This window comes from Mustelus asterias, unplaced genomic scaffold (assembly GCF_964213995.1).
Source record: "Mustelus asterias unplaced genomic scaffold, sMusAst1.hap1.1 HAP1_SCAFFOLD_4836, whole genome shotgun sequence".
In the NCBI taxonomy this organism is placed as follows: Eukaryota; Metazoa; Chordata; class Chondrichthyes; order Carcharhiniformes; family Triakidae; genus Mustelus; species Mustelus asterias.
The window spans coordinates 1-12,853 of NW_027594779.1; the positions used below are offsets into that span (position 1 = coordinate 1).

General features: G+C 60.9%; 1 protein-coding gene across 1 annotated transcript; it reads right to left on the minus strand.

Moving 5' to 3' along the window:
* Positions 1-1,269: 1,269 nt before the first annotated feature.
* Positions 1,270-11,814, minus strand: LOC144491250 (1-phosphatidylinositol 4,5-bisphosphate phosphodiesterase beta-1-like; the record flags this gene model as incomplete). The annotated part of the gene is made up of 7 exons (XM_078208933.1): positions 1,270-1,428; positions 2,421-2,575; positions 4,595-4,719; positions 7,053-7,137; positions 9,025-9,121; positions 10,588-10,661; positions 11,707-11,814. Coding segments are annotated over 7 exons (803 nt in total), but the record flags the coding sequence as incomplete, so codon positions are not given.
* Positions 11,815-12,853: the final 1,039 nt, after the last annotated feature.

Here is a 12,853-nt window from a genome sequence, read left to right on the forward strand (position 1 = left end):
CCCTCAGCACTGACCCTCCCACAGTGCGGCGCTCCCTCAGCACTGACCCTCCCCAGTGCGGCGCTCCCTCAGCACTGACCCTCCCACAGTGCGGCGCTCCCTCAGCACTGACCCTCCCACAGTGCGGCGCTCCCTCAGCACTGACCCTCCCACAGTGCGGCGCTCCCTCAGCACTGACCCTCCCACAGTGCGGCGCTCCCTCAGCACTGACCCTCCCACAGTGCGGCGCTCCCTCAGCACTGACACTCCCACTGTGCGGCGCTCCCTCAGCACTGACCCTCCCACAGTGCGGCGCTCCCTCAGCACTGACCCTCCCACAGTGCGGCGCTCCCTCAGCACTGACCCTCCCACAGTGCGGAGCTCCCTCAGCACTGACCCTCCCACAGTGCAGCGCTCCCTCAGCACTGACCCTCCCACAGTGTGGCGCTCCCTCAGCACTGACCCTCCCACAGTGCGGCGCTCCCTCAGCACTGACACTCCCACTGTGCGGCGCTCCCTCAGCACTGACCCTCCCACAGTGCGGCGCTCCCTCAGCAGTGACCCTCCCACAGTGCGGCGCTCCCTCAGCACTGACCCTCCCACAGTGCGGAGCTCCCTCAGCACTGACCCTCCCACAGTGCGGCGCTCCCTCAGCACTGACCCTCCCACAGTGCGGAGCTCCCTCAGCACTGACCCTCCCACAGTGCGGAGCTCCCTCAGCACTGACCCTCCCACAGTGCGGCGCTCCCTCAGCACTGACCCTCCCACAGTGCGGCGCTCCCTCAGCACTGACCCTCCCACAGTGCGGCGCTCCCTCAGCACTGACCCTCCCACAGTGCGGCGCTCCCTCAGCACTGACCCTCCCACAGCGCGGCGCTCCCTCAGCACTGACCCTCCCACAGCGCGGCGCTCCCTCAGCACTGACCCTCCCACAGTGCGGCGTTCCCTCAGCACTGACCCTCCCACAGTGCGGCGCTCCCTCAGCACTGACCCTCCCACAGTGCAGCGCTCCCTCAGCACTGACCCTCCCACAGTGCGGCGCTCCCTCAGCACTGACCCTCCCACAGTGCGGCGCTCCCTCAGCACTGACCCTCCCACAGCGCGGCGCTCCCTCAGCACTGACCCTCCCACAGTGCGGCACTCCCTCAGCACTGACCCTCCCACAGTGCGGCACTCCCTCAGCACTGACCCTCCACAGTGCGGCGCTCCCTCAGCACCGACCCTCCCACAGTGCGGCGCTCCCTCAGCACTGACCCTCCCAGTGCGACACTCTCTCAGTCAGGTGGTTACCTTACGGAAGACAAACGGTTCATCGTCCCAAACAAAGTTTAACGAGTTCACCAGGGTCTTGGTTCTGAATTTGCGTTTCGTGTCGACCGGAAGCCCAAACATATCGACCTCCACATACATCCCGACCCTCTTATCCGATAGGAACTGTCCCGAGATTATCTGCAGCAGTGAGACACAGAAAATCAGAGAAACTGGATCTATCCCAGTGTCAGCCACACAATCCACCACATAGAGCAGTGTGTAACAGGCTCGAGAGGGGCAGAATGGCCTCCTCCTGTTCCTGTGTAACAGGCTCGAGAGGGGCAGAATGGCCTCCTTCTGTTCCTGTGTAACAGGCTCGAGAGGGGTAGAATGGCCTCCTCCTGTTCCTGTGTAACAGGCTCGAGAGGGGCAGAATGGCCTCCTCCTGTTCCTGTGTAACGGGCTCGAGGAGGGGGCTGAATGGCATCATCCTGTTCCGTGTGTGCCAGTTTGGAGGAGAGGGGCTGAACGTCCTCCTCCTGTTGCTGTGTGGGTTGAGATGAGGGGCTGAATGGCCTCCTCCTGTTGCTGTGTGGGCTGGGATGAGGGGCTGAATGGCCTCCTCCTGTTGCTGTGCGGGCTAGGATGAGGGGCTGAATGGCCTCCTCCTGTTGCTGTGTGGGCTGGGATGAGGGGCTGAGTGGCCTCCTCCTGTTGCTGTGTGGGCTGGGATGAGGGGCTGAATGGCCTCCTCCTGTTGCTGTGCGGGCTCGGATGAGGGGCTGAATGGCCTCCTCCTGTTGCTGTGTGGGCTGGGATGAGGGGCTGAGTGGCCTCCTCCTGTTGCTGTGTGGGCTGGGATGAGGGGCTGAATGGCCTCCTCCTGTTGCTGTGTGGGCTGGGATGAGGGGCTGAATGGCCTCCTCCTGTTGCTGTGTGGGCTGGGATGAGGGGCTGAATGGCCTCCTCCTGTTGCTGTGTGGGCTGGGATGAGGGGCTGAATGGCCTCCTCCTGTTGCTCTGTGGGCTGGGATGAGGGGCTGAATGGCCTCCTCCTGTTGCTCTGTGGGCTGGGATGAGGGGCTGAATGGCCTCCTTCTGTTGCTCTGTGGGCTGGGATGAGGGGCTGAGTGGCCTCCTCCTGTTGCTGTGTGGGCTAGGATGACGAGCCAGCTTCCTGCTCTCCTCACCTTGATGGAGACAGTGTTCGCCACAATACCATCAACAATGTTCTCCGTGAAAGGGTCAAAATGTTTATCCGCCCGCCGCATGAATTCAGGTTTGAGAATGTAACCACTCCGCCCGTTGTATTCGAACATTCCCATGTTCAATTGCATCGCCAGGTCTACAGGAAGAGAGAGAGTTAGCAACACCTCTCATTCATAACAGGAGCAGTGCCGAGGGAGCGCTGCACTGTGGGAGTGTCAGTGCTGAGGGAGCGCCGCACTGTGGGAGGGTCGGTGCTGAGGGAGCGCCGCACTGTGGGAGGGTCGGTGCTGAGGGAGCGCCGCACTGTGGGAGGGTCGGTGCTGAGGGAGCGCCGCACTGTGGGAGGGTCGGTGCTGAGGGAGCGCCGCACTGTGGGAGGGTCGGTGCTGAGGGAGCGCCGCACTGTGGGAGTGTCAGTGCTGAGGGAGCGCCGCACTGTGGGAGGGTCAGAGCTGAGGGAGCGCCGCACTGTGGGAGGGTCGGTGCTGAGGGAGCGCCGCACTGTGGGAGGGTCGGTGCTGAGGGAGCGCCGCACTGTGGGAGGGTCAGTGCTGAGGGAGTGCCGCACTGTGGGAGGGTCAGTGCTGAGGGAGCGCCGCACTGTGGGAGGGTCAGAGCTGAGGGAGCGCCGCACTGTGGGAGGGTCAGAGCTGAGGGAGTGCCGCACTGTGGGAGGGTCAGTGCTGAGGGAGCGCCGCACTGTGGGAGGGTCAGAGCTGAGGGAGCGCCGCACTGTGGGAGGGTCGGTGCTGAGGGAGCGCCGCACTGTGGGAGGGTCAAAGCTGAGGGAGTGCCGCACTGTGGGAGGGTCAGTGCTGAGGGAGCGCCGCACTGTGGGAGGGTCAGAGCTGAGGGAGCGCCGCACTGTGGGAGGGTCAGAGCTGAGGGAGTGCCGCACTGTGGGAGGGTCAGTGCTGAGAGAGCGCCGCACTGTGGGAGGGTCAGAGCTGAGGGAGCGCCGCACTGTGGGAGGGTCGGTGCTGACGGAGCGCCGCACTGTGGGAGGGTCAGTGCTGAGGGAGCGCCGCACTGTGGGAGGGTCAGTGCTGAGGGAGCGCCGCACTGTGGGAGGGTCAGAGCTGAGGGAGTGCCGCACTGTGGGAGGGTCAGTGCTGAGGGAGCGCCGCACTGTGGGAGGGTCGGTGCTGCGGGAGCGCCGCACTGTGGGAGGGTCGGTGCCGAGGGAGCGCCGCACTGTGGGAGGGTCGACGCTGAGGGAGCGCCGCACTGTGGGAGGGTCAGTGCCGAGGGAGCGCCGCACTGTGGGAGGGTCAGTGCCGAGGGAGCGCCGCACTGTGGGAGGGTCAGTGCTGAGGGAGCGCCGCACTGTGGGAGGGTCAGTGCTGAGGGAGCGCCGCACTGTGGGAGGGTCAGTGCTGAGGGAGCGCCGCACTGTGGGAGGGTCCGTGCTGAGGGAGCGCCGCACTGTGGGAGGGTCAGAGCTGAGGGAGTGCCGCACTGTGGGAGGGTCAGTGCTGAGGGAGCGCCGCACTGTGGGAGGGTCGGTGCTGAGGGAGCGCCGCACTGTGGGAGGGTCAGTGCCGAGTGAGCGCCGCACTGTGGGAGGGTCGACGCTGAGGGAGCGCCGCACTGTGGGAGGGTCAGTGCCGAGGGAGTGCCGCACTGTGGGAGGGTCAGTGCTGAGGGAGCGCCGCACTGTGGGAGGGTCAGTGCTGAGGGAGCGCCGCACTGTGGGAGGGTCAGTGCCGAGGGAGCGCCGCACTGTGGGAGGGTCAGTGCCGAGGGAGCGCCGCACTGTGGGAGGGTCAGTGCTGAGGGAGCGCCGCACTGTGGGAGGGTCGGTGCTGAGAGAGCGCCGCACTGTGGGAGGGTCAGTGCCGAGGGAGCGCCGCACTGTGGGAGGGTCAGTGCCGAGGGAGCGCCGCACTGTGGGAGGGTCAGTGCTGAGGGAGCGCCGCACTGTGGGAGGGTCAGTGCTGAGGGAGCGCCGCACTGTGGGAGGGTCAGTGCTGAGGGAGCGCCGCACTGTGGGAGAGTCAGTGCAGAGGGAGCGCCGCACTGTGGGAGGGTCAGTGCCGAGGGAGCGCCGCACTGTGGGAGGGTCAGTGCTGAGGGAGCGCCGCACTGTGGGAGGGTCAGTGCTGAGGGAGCGCCGCACTGTGGGAGGGTCAGTGCCGAGGGGGGAGCCACTCACCAAGCGTTTGGAAATTCAAGGCCACCATCTGGCAGCCAGTGTTCCAGAATACCTGCGGCATGTAGTTCGAGGAATCAACCCGAGTTCCCTTGGGGTAAATCCGGCTTAGCTGTTTCTTGTTGTATCTGGGAGGTTCGCCCGTCAGGGAGAATCACTCAAACTGAGACCCCTCTCCCTCAATCCCTCCAGCTTCCAAATCCAGCCAGACCCCCCTCACTCTGCTCGCTCCACCATCCCATTCTCCACCCCGCCCCCCCCCCGATCCTCCCCGCTCCCCATTCTCCCCCGCTCTCCAGATCCCCTTCTGTCCGACACAACTCGACACCCCCCCACCCAGGTAAAAGAGTCCCACACCTCTCCACTGACTCACAACCACAGTTCGCCTGTTCCCCCCTCCCCTCTCTAACCCCCCGCCATTTCCCCCGCCCGCCGGACTCTAACACACACACACCCCACCCACACATATCACCCCCCTCCCCACAATCCCCTCCCCCTCGCTCACTTATTTAGTGCAGAAGAGGCCATTCGGCCCATCGAGTCTGCGCCAACACCCAATCCCATTTACTGGCACTTGGCCCAAAGCTCTGAATGTTCTTCTGTGCCAAGTACTCACCCAGGTACTTTTCACTCTTTCCTGGGACATGGGCGTCGCTGGCTGGGCCCAGCATCTATTGCCCATCCCTAGTTGCCCCTTGGAGGGCAGCTGAGAGTCAACCACATTGGCTGTGGCTCTGGAGTCACATGTAGGCCAGACCGGGGTAAGGACGGCAGATTTCCTTCCCGAAAGGGAACCAGATGGGTTTTTCCCACAATGGGTCATCAGTAGATTCTTAATTCCAGATATTTTTTTATTGAATTCAAATTCCACCGTCTGCCGTGGGCGGGATTCAAACCCGGATCCCCCCAGAACATTAGCTGAGTTTTTGGGTGAATAGTCTGGTGATAATCCCACTAGGCCATCGCCACTTAGAATCCCTACAGTGCAGAGAGAGGTGATTCGGCCCATCGAGTCTGTCGACAACAATCCCATCCAGGCCCTATCCCCGTAACCCCACATATTCACCCCACTAATCTCCCTAACCCGCACATCTTTGGACACTAAGGGGCAATTTAGCATGGCCAATCCTCCTAACCCGCACATCTTTGGACACTAAGGGGCAATCTAGCATGGCCAATCCACCTAACCCGCACATCTTTGGACATTAAGGGACAATTTAGCATGGCCAATCCAACTAACCTGCACATCTTTGGACACTAAGGGGCAATTTAGCATGGCCAATCCTCCTAACCTGCACATCTTTGGACACTAAGGGGCAATCTAGCATGGCCAATCCACCTAACCCGCACATCTTTGGACATTAAGGGACAATTTAGCATGGCCAATCCAACTAACCTGCACATCTTTGGACACTAAGGGGCAATTTAGCATGGCCAATCCTCCTAACCTGCACATCTTTGGACACTAAGGGGTAATTTAGCACGGCCAATCCACCTAACCCATACATCTTTGGACACAAGGGGCAATTTAGCATGGCCAATCCACCTAACCTGCACATCTTTGGACACTAAGGGACAATTTAGCACGGCCAATCCACCTAACCTGCACATCTTTGGACACTAAGGGACAATTTAGCACGGCCAATCCACCTAACCTGCACATCTTTGGACACTAAGGGACAATTTAGCACGGCCAATCCACCTAACCTGCACATCTTTGGACACTAAGGGACAATTTAGCACGGCCAATCCACCTAACCTGCACATCTTTGGACACTAAGGGACAATTTAGCACGGCCAATCCACCCAACCAGCACGTTTCAGACTGTGGGAGGAAACCAAAGCACCCGGAGGAAACCCACGCAGAGACGGGGAGAACGTGCAGACTCCACACAGACAGTGACCCGAGCCGGGAATCGAACCTGGGTCTCTGGCGCTGTGAGGCAGCGGCGCTAACCCGCTGTGTCACCCCGGTGAATCTCCTCTGCACCCCCTCCACCAGTGCAATCACATCCTCCCTATAATGTGGTGACCAGAACTGCACACAGTGCTCCAGCTGTGACTCCACACCCACTGACTCTGTCTACACTTCCCGCTGCCTCGGGGAAAAGCAGCCAGCATAATCAAGGACCCCACGCACCCCGGACATTCTCTCTTCCACCTTCTTCCGTCGGGAAAAAGATACAAAAGTCTGAGGTCACGCACCGACCGACTCAAGAACAGCTTCTTCCCTGCTGCTGTCAGACTTTTGAATGGACCTACCTCGCATTAAGTTGATCTTTCTCTACACCCTAGCTATGACTGTAACACTACATTCTGCACCCTCTCCTTTCCTTCTCTATGAACGGTATGCTTTGTCTGTATAGCGCGCAAGAAACAACACTTTTCCCTCTATCCCAGTACATGTGACGATAATACGTTGTCACATGTATTGGGAGGGATTGGGATCTGGACAGGATACTCCACAAACTCCACGGGTGATTTGGTCAACTGCTCCAGACCCTTAGTCTCCACCATTGAGGACATCTCAAAGTATTTGTTCCTCTCTGTCAGACAGGGAAAGAGGGAAGGAGAAAAGACAGAGATTAAAGCAAAGAGAATCCAGGGACTGAGGCCTAGTAAAACAGGCTTCTGCGATGAAGAGCAGATACAACGCTCTGACAAAGGCTCATCCAGACTCGAAACAACAACGGATGAATGAACACCGCTTGACAATCACCAGGCAAGAGTGTTCTCTTCCTGCAGCGGCCACGGGCATTCGGCCTCTGATATTCGGGTAAGCATTCTCCAAGGCGGCCTTCACGACAACGCAGAGTCGCTGAGCCGAGACTGATAGCCAAGTTCCGCACACATGAGGACGGCCTCAACCGGGATCTTGGGTTCATGTCACACTATCTGTAACCCCCACGACTTGCCTGGGCTTGCAAAATCTCACTAACTGTCCTGTCTGGAGACAATACACATCTCTTTAACCTGTGCATAACCCTCTCTCCACTCACATTGTCTGTACCTTTAAGACTCGATTACCTGTAAAGACCCACACTCCAACCATTATCTTGTAAATTGAGTTTGTGTCTCTATATGCCCTGTTTGTGAACAGAACTCCCACTCACCTGATGAAGGGGCAGCGCTCCGAAAGCTCGTGCTACCAAATAAACCTGTTGGACTTTAACCTGGTGTTGTGAGACTTCTTACTGTGCTTACCCCAGTCCAACGCCGGTAATCCCCACATCTATTCTCTCTCCACAGACACTGCCACACCCGCTGAGGTTTTCCAGCATTTTCCGTTGCTGTTGCCGAGGCAACGGCCCCGCTCGCCCCCTCAACCCAGCCCCACGACAACACCCACACATCACACCTCAGCAGAAGGACGTTCAACATCCACCTGCATTTATCCAGGGCCGTTCACAGAGTCGATCGACCACAAGGGGCGTCACTCAGACAGAATCTGATCCCCAGCTACATTCGGAGATACCAGAGACTGACGACCAAAAGCTCGATCAAAGAGACAGAGGGAGGGAGAGAGAGGGAGTTGTCGGGGTTAAGGAGGTTACAGAGATAGGGAGGTGGGTGTAGGGGCTGGAGGAGGTTACAGAGATAGGGAGGGGGGTGTAGGGGCTGGAGGAGGTTACAGAGATAGGGAGGGGGGTGTAGGGGCTGGAGGAGGTTACAGAGATAGGGAGGGGGGTGTAGGGGCTGGAGGAGGTTACAGAGATAGGGAGGTGGTGTCGGGGCTGGAGGAGGTTACAGAGATACGGAGGGGGGTGTAGGGGCTGGAGGAGGTTACAGAGATAGGGAGGGGGGGGGGGGGGTGAGTTGCTTGCTGCACCTTTAGGTTCAGTCTCCTTGGGGGAGACAATTTGACTACAGGGGTCGTCACAGACCCATCGATACTCGGATGCGATGAGGGGCCGTGGAATGCAGCGAGTCCGTCTCCCACTCAATCCCAGGGCCCATCCCACTGCCCGAGGCCGGGCACCCGACCCGCCAGGGGGAGGGGGGTCCGTCCCACACCGACCCGCCAGGGGGAGGGGGGTCCGTCCCACACCGACCCGCCAGGGGGAGGGGGGTCCGTCCCACACCGACCCGCCAGGGGGAGGGGGGGTCCGTCCCACACCGACCCGCCAGGGGGAGGAGGGTCCGTCCCACACCGACCCGCCAGGGGGAGGGGGGTCCGTCCCACACCGACCCGCCAGGGGGAGGGGGGTCCGTCTCCCACACCGACCCGGCAGGGGGAGGGGGGTCCGTCCCACACCGACCCGGCAGGGGGAGGGGGGTCCGTCCCACACCGACCCGGCAGGGGGAGGGGGGTCCGTCCCACACCGACCCGGCAGGGGGAGGGGGGTCCGTCCCACACCGACCCGGCAGGGGGAGGGGGGTCCGTCCCACACCACGGACACAGTCGACCATCACAGGGGCAGCGATTCACTTACTGAAAGCCACCTCGAAGGATTTAAATTTCACGGGTTCCACATAGTTCACCAAGTTCGACATTTCCTCCGTAGCATTTACTTCACTCCCTGCCGTACCCTAGGGGTCAAATAGAGAGAGTCAGAGTGTTCCCTCAGCACTGACCCTCCCACAGTGCGGCGCTCCCTCAGCACTGACCCTCCCGCAGTGCAGCGCTCCCTCAGCACTGACCCTCCCACAGTGCGGCGCTCCCTCAGCACTGACCCTCCCACAGTGCAGCGCTCCCTCAGCACTGACCCTCCCGCAGTGCGGCGCTCCCTCAGCACTGACCCTCCCACAGTGCGGCGCTCCCTCAGCACCGACCCTCCCACAGTGCGGCGCTCCCTCAGCACTGACCCTCCCACAGTGCGGCGCTCCCTCAGCACTGACCCTCCCACAGTGCGGCGCTCCCTCAGCACTGACCCTCCCGCAGTGCAGCGCTCCCTCAGCACTGACCCTCCCACAATACGGTGCTCCCTCAGCACTGACCCTCCCACAGTGCAGCGCTCCCTCAGCCCTGACCCTCCCACAGTGCAGCGCTCCCTCAGCACTGACCCTCCCACTGTGCGGTGCTCCCTCAGCACTGACCCTCCCACAGTGCAGCGCTCCCTCAGCACCGACCCTCCCACAGTGCGGCGCTCCCTCAGCACTGACCCTCCCGCAGTGCAGCGCTCCCTCAGCACTGACCCTCCCACAGTGCGGCGCTCCCTCAGCACTGACCCTCCCACAATACGGTGCTCCCTCAGCACTCACCCTCCCACAGTGCGGCTCTCCCTCAGCACTGACCCTCCCACAGTGCGGCGCTCCCTCAGCACTGACCCTCCCACAGTGCGGCGCTCCCTCAGCACTGACCCTCCCACAGTGCGGCGCTCCCTCAGCACTGACCCTCCCACAGCGCGGCGCTCCCTCAGCACTGACCCTCCCACAGTGCGGCGCTCCCTCAGCACTGACCCTCCCACAGTGCGGCGCTCCCTCAGCACTGACCCTCCCACAGTGCGGCGCTCCCTCAGCACTGACCCTCCCACAGTGCGGCGCTCCCTCAGCACTGACCCTCCCACAGTGCGGTGCTCCCTCAGCACTGACTCTCCCACAGTGCAGTGCTCCCTCAGCACTAACCCTCCCACAGTGCGGCGCTCCCTCAGCACTGACCCTCCCACAGTGTGGCGCTCCCTCAGCACTGACCCTCCCACAGTGCGGCGCTCCCTCAGCACTGACCCTCCCACAGTGCGGCGCTCCCTCAGCACTGACCCTCCCACAGTGCGGCGCTCCCTCAGCACTGACCCTCCCACAGTGCGGCACTCCCTCAGCACTGACCCTCCCACAGTGCGGCGCTCCCTCAGCACTGACTCTCCCACAGTGCGGCGCTCCCTCAGCACTGACCCTCCCACAGTGCGGCGCTCCCTCAGCACTGACCCTCCCACAGTGCGGCGCTCCCTCAGCACTGACCCTCCCACAGTGCGGCGCTCCCTCAGCACTGACCCTCCCACAGTGCGGCGCTCCCTCAGCACTGACCCTCCCACAGTGCGGCGCTCCCTCAATCTCCTAACCTCGTCAGTCGAGCTGGATTGTTTTTTTAAATCTTGTTCCTCCTCCTCTTCATAATCACTCTCGGCTTCTCGATCTGTGAGTGAGATTCACACAACAGATGATGCTTAATTGCAGCAACCTCATTCTCCCCCACTCCCCCGTGGGAGCGAGTCCCACATTCTCCCCACTCCTTGTGAGAGCGAGTCCCACATTCTCCCCCCACTCCCCGTGGGAGCGAGCCCCGCATTCCCCCCCACTCCCCCGTGGGAGCGAGTCCCACATTCTCCCCCACTCCCCCGTGGGAGCGAGCCCCACATTCTCCCCCACTCCCCGTGGGAGCGAGTCCCACATCCTCCCCCCACTCCCCCGTGGGAGCGAGTCCCACATTCTCCCCCCACTCCCTCGTGGGAGCGAGTCCCACATTCTCCCCCACTCCCCCTGTGGGAGTGAGTCCCACATTCTCCCCCACTCCCCGTGGAAGCGAGTCCCACATTCTCCCCCACTCCCCGTGGGAGCGAGTCCCACATTCTCCCCACTCCTCGTGAGAGCGAGTCCCACATTCTCCCCCCACTCCCCGTGGGAGCGAGCCCCGCATTCTCCCCCACTCCCCCGTGGGAGCGAGCCCCACATTCTCCCCCACTCCCCGTGGGAGCGAGTCCCACATCCTCCCCCCACTCCCCCGTGGGAGCGAGTCCCACATTCTCCCCCCACTCCCTCGTGGGAGCGAGTCCCACATTCTCCCCCACTCCCCCTGTGGGAGTGAGTCCCACATTCTCCCCCACTCCCCGTGGAAGCGAGTCCCACATTCTCCCCCACTCCCCATAGGAGCGAGTCCCACATTCTCCCCCCACTCCCCCGTGAGAGCGAGTCCCACATTCTCCCCCACTCCCCGTGGAAGCGAGTCCCACATTCTCCCCCACTCCCCATAGGAGCGAGTCCCACATTCTCCCCCCACTCCCCTGTGGGAGCAAGTCCCACATTCTCCCCCCACTCCCCGTGAGAGCGAGTCCCCCCCCACTCCCCCGTGGGAGCGAGTCCCACATTCCCCCCCATCCCCCGTGGGAGCGAGTCCCACATTCCCCCCCACTCCCCGTGGGGGTGAGTCCCACATTCTCCCCCCAACCGCTGACAGTCCTTACCGATTGACTTCCTGGGAAGTCTGACCACGTCATCGATGTCTTTGGGGACCCGGAACTCCCCGTTCGCGATGGTGGACCCACCATCAGCTGTGTCGCCTGCAGGGAAGACTGCAGGGGGCGAAGGTGGGGTGAGGAAGAGAGGGAGAGATAGAGAGAGCGTCAGAGAGGGAAATGAAAATCAGCAACATGCACCCACGCCCCACCATCCCCCAGACCCATCGCGACTCCAAACCATCAGCCCCGTCCCGTCACCTAAAGACCCTCCATGTCCCCAACGTCCTGTGGCCCTGCCCCTGTTGGGTGCGGGTTTAACCCTCCCCCCCCCCCCCCACCACATGTCATCGATTAAGGCCCACGTTTATCCCTCAGCCCTAATTGGTGCAGGCTTGGAGTGCCCAAGGGCCTGTTCCTGCGCTGTACTGTTCTTTGTTCTGTTCTTTGTGTGGGATCTTGCTGTGTACTTGTTACGGAGCTGGGTGGAGTAATTGTAGATTGGTGCTTTAAAATGCTGGAGGGCGGGGGGGGAGGTATCGCATGGTCCCTTTAAGAGGCGGAGCTTTTTCTGTGCTTCGGGTGTTAAAAAGAAAATGCAAGTACATAGAGTACACAGACTGAAACATTTATATTGGAAGGGCAAGCAGCAGGGTTACCAAGGCAACCGGCTGACAGGCATTTGAATTCAGCCAATCAATTTGAATCAGGCACTCAGATACCAAGAACCTCTTAAATTTAAATCCGATGGTATTGCCAACCTTGAACCAATCCTATTGTGGTAAATATTGATGCGTCATCACGGGTATAAAAGGTCGGGGGGGGGGGGGCAGTGCGACAGAACGAGTGCCACCTGCCACAGCCCTTAGTTCATCTCGATAGCAGAGAAGAAAGAAGAATCAACAGGGAAAACTCAGAATATTCCAGAAGAGACAAAACCTGGTTGTAATTTAGAGAGTGACTGAATTCTGTTTTGTGTTAATGAGTGGGAATTGTGTTTATCGGAACGGCATTTCGTTAGAATTGTGTTTTATTGGGGAATAGTTAACAGTTAGAAGGGGTTTATTCGGTTTGGTAATAGTTCAGTTAATTGGTTCACTGCTAGTTAGATAAATAAATAGTTCGGTGTTGATTTTAGAGAGAGTGTGGGGGGGTT